Genomic DNA, 2,834 nt, shown 5'->3' on the forward strand with positions numbered 1-2,834 from the left:
AAAACGAAGCTATTGCCGTCCGTGGACAATACTCTTACGTTGGCCCAGATGGTGTCACCTACACTGTTACCTATGTAGCTGATGAGAACGGTTTCCAACCACAAGGCGCTCACATTCCTCAACCAGAACACTAAATTAATTAAACACTTTTTACACTGAATTTGTACATAATTGCTCAATAAAAATTAAAATTTATTTCATTTTTGTTTTAATCTCAATATATATTTAAAAAAAACATACTTCATCATTAATAATAAGAAAATTTATAATCAGTTTGCATTGCATTTTGTTGAAAATATAAATACATGTCTATATCCTACTGACGTTTCTTCTTTGTTGTATAAGAAATTAAAAGCTAAAGTTCGAGTATTGCGTTATTTGTTGTTGATGGTCAAAGTCACTTATTTCTAATTTCTTGCTACGGCGATAATTGAATATTATTATTAACGATTTATACTTTTTAAGTACTGCTTGCATCATCGGCAACACAGAAACTTGTCTATTTAGGAAACAACTCTTTGTATCATTACTGCAACTCGGTATAAATATGAAGATCTTCGAAGATGAAACGGTTGTTCAATCTTAAACGTCCAGTACTGTTAACACCATTTAAATTATCATGAAAGTGGTTAGTGGATTAATATTAGTGCATTAGAAACAGTAAACAGTTATAAAAATCATACATTTAATATGAAGAATTCCTTCAATTTATTACTATATTTAGTAATCATTTTAGACTGTAGAAAAACTTAAATCCTTTTATTTCATATAATGGCAGCTATTTTTAAATCACTTTTTTTCAATTATCAATTTTTGACGACTGGTGTCTTTAGATGATTGAAGTACTTGGATAAATACAGCTTTTCCTAATTTCAAACTAACAAAATTGTATTCTCATATATTCATCTTCATTGATTCGTATGGTTTTTATTATATTTTTGTCTACAATTATTTAGGAATTTGCTATGGAAACCATCTTAAGTGAAATCTGAATAATACCATGACATTTCCTTACAGATTATGACATTATTTGCATTGTCCTGTGTGGCATTTGCCGCACCCGTCGATGACGAACACGCTGAGGTCCTCAAATACGAGAACGAAAATATCGGCGTGGATGGTTTTAGATATGCGTGAGTTACACAAATAACGGTTCACGATCCTCTTTCTTCGCTCGCTCGTCCTGCATTGAATGCAAATAATATTCACTGTTGCAGATACGAAACGAGCAATGGAATTTCGGAAGCTGCCGAAGGTCAATTGAACAATGTCGGTACTGAAAACGAAGCAATTTCCGTTCGTGGGCATTTCACTTTCGTAGGTGCCGATGGTGTAACTTACACCGTGAATTATGTGGCCGATGAGAACGGATTCCAACCAGAAGGCGACCACATCCCAAAATAACTTTCAACGGATTATCCATAAACAACAATCAACAACAAAAAAAACAATGCAAGCTCGCTTTCCATTTTGAAAAATTTAAAATGTATAATTTCAATCCAACAACAATAATAATACGTTTGTTTATACATTGACACCTTGCAAATATATCCAGAAATAGAATAATAATCTTAGTATATGTGAATCAGAAACATAAACAGACATTAAAACCTTTATTCTATATCACACAGTTACTGTAATGTTGCTAAATAGCAAATATAGATAGATTTTAATTTCATATTAATTTTCAGACTAGTTAAAGTTGTTAGGTTTAAATTCTGGAATTTACCCCAATGCCAAATTTAATATTAGTAATGTTTATATAGTCCTTATTTTTACTGCATAAACATTCGTCTTTTTCTAATTATAATCATAATAACACATACTAATTTTACGAGTTACTAATACTTTCATTGTGTAAAAACTAATAATTATAGTAGATATTGCTATAAATAGACAAACACTACTTTATATTTAAAATTAATTTGCAAATTTTGAAGTATTTTGATTTTATGGAAAAGTTATAGTAAATTACTCAATAATGTATATGAAAATTTGTCAATTTACTAAATTCTAAAATTCCATCTTTTGAGAGTGAGTTAGAATTTTATTAATTTCACAATAAATAGACTTTACATAATAGTCATATTTTGCTTTAATCTTTAGAATTTGCTGAGAATGTAAACATTATCGTTTTTTATACATATGTTTCAATATTTTGTACGTAACTGAATTAAGGTGGAAAGAAATTGATTAAAAATTAAATTAATTTGTGTGCACTATACAGATGATGCAAGAATCCAAGCATTGTAATTTCCTTAAAAATTGAATTTACAAATCGGCAAGACTTTGTCAAAGCATTTAACTTTCCTTTTATGTATCGATGTATTAAAAAGTGTATATCTCTGATGGTACGAATCCTCAGCTTTATTATATAACAGCCACGATATCCGATAATGAACATCGGAATTTCTATCTGCACCCAGTTCAAGTTCACGCGCGCTGCCACACGAATTTCTTTCTTTCCTCCTTCTTTTTCTTCACCTATGCGTGCTTATGTCATCATCGTCGTCGGGGCGCAAGAAGAAGTTGCGCAAAGGTCGAGGTGCTAAATTTCCAAAAATAAAACGAAGCAATAAAAACATTGTTCACGTCCGTGGTGGGACCATTTATTCGAAAGGTATATAAACTGTGGCTGGAGATTCCAAAAACCAGAATCTTCTCATTGTCTCATCTAACGAGTACAACAAAATCCCAATACAAAAATGAAAGTGGTTAGTAAATCATTACTCCTTTTGGATTATTTTGACAGCAGTGAATTAATAATAAAATGTTTTGCTTTCTTTGTAGATCTTCGTTTTGGCCGCTTTGGTAGCTGTAGCTTTGGCTAAGCC

General features: G+C 31.1%; 2 protein-coding genes across 2 annotated transcripts in view; both read left to right on the forward strand.

Annotated features, from left to right (window-relative positions):
* Positions 1-1,020: 1,020 nt before the first annotated feature.
* Positions 1,021-1,415, forward strand: LOC108567264 (flexible cuticle protein 12-like). The gene is made up of 2 exons (XM_017927621.1): positions 1,021-1,133; positions 1,218-1,415. Exons 1-2 carry the CDS (start codon positions 1,021-1,023, stop codon positions 1,402-1,404), a joined length of 300 nt encoding a protein of 99 aa, XP_017783110.1. The 3' UTR covers positions 1,405-1,415.
* Positions 1,416-2,705: 1,290 nt separating this feature from the next.
* The window catches only part of LOC108567265 (cuticle protein CP14.6-like), a 313-nt gene continuing 184 nt past the window's right edge, over positions 2,706-2,834 (forward strand). The window contains exons 1-2 of the mRNA XM_017927623.1: positions 2,706-2,714; positions 2,791-2,834. The exon at positions 2,791-2,834 is cut by the window's right edge and continues 184 nt beyond it. Of these exons, the coding sequence (XP_017783112.1) occupies positions 2,706-2,714; positions 2,791-2,834 (53 nt within the window). The remainder of the gene's footprint in view (positions 2,715-2,790) is intronic.

Source organism: Nicrophorus vespilloides, unplaced genomic scaffold (assembly GCF_001412225.1).
Source record: "Nicrophorus vespilloides isolate i.1.1-1 unplaced genomic scaffold, Nicve_v1.0, whole genome shotgun sequence".
Lineage (NCBI taxonomy): Eukaryota > Metazoa > Arthropoda > Insecta > Coleoptera > Silphidae > Nicrophorus > Nicrophorus vespilloides.

Bases quoted from the DNA above. Each gene is read 5' to 3' on its own strand.
- LOC108567264 (XM_017927621.1), top strand. From the start codon at position 1,021: ATGACATTATTTGCATTGTCCTGTGTGGCATTTGCCGCACCCGTCGAT. The intron at 1,134-1,217 runs GTGAGTTACACA...TCACTGTTGCAG, and splicing joins GTGGATGGTTTTAGATATGC to ATACGAAACGAGCAATGGAA.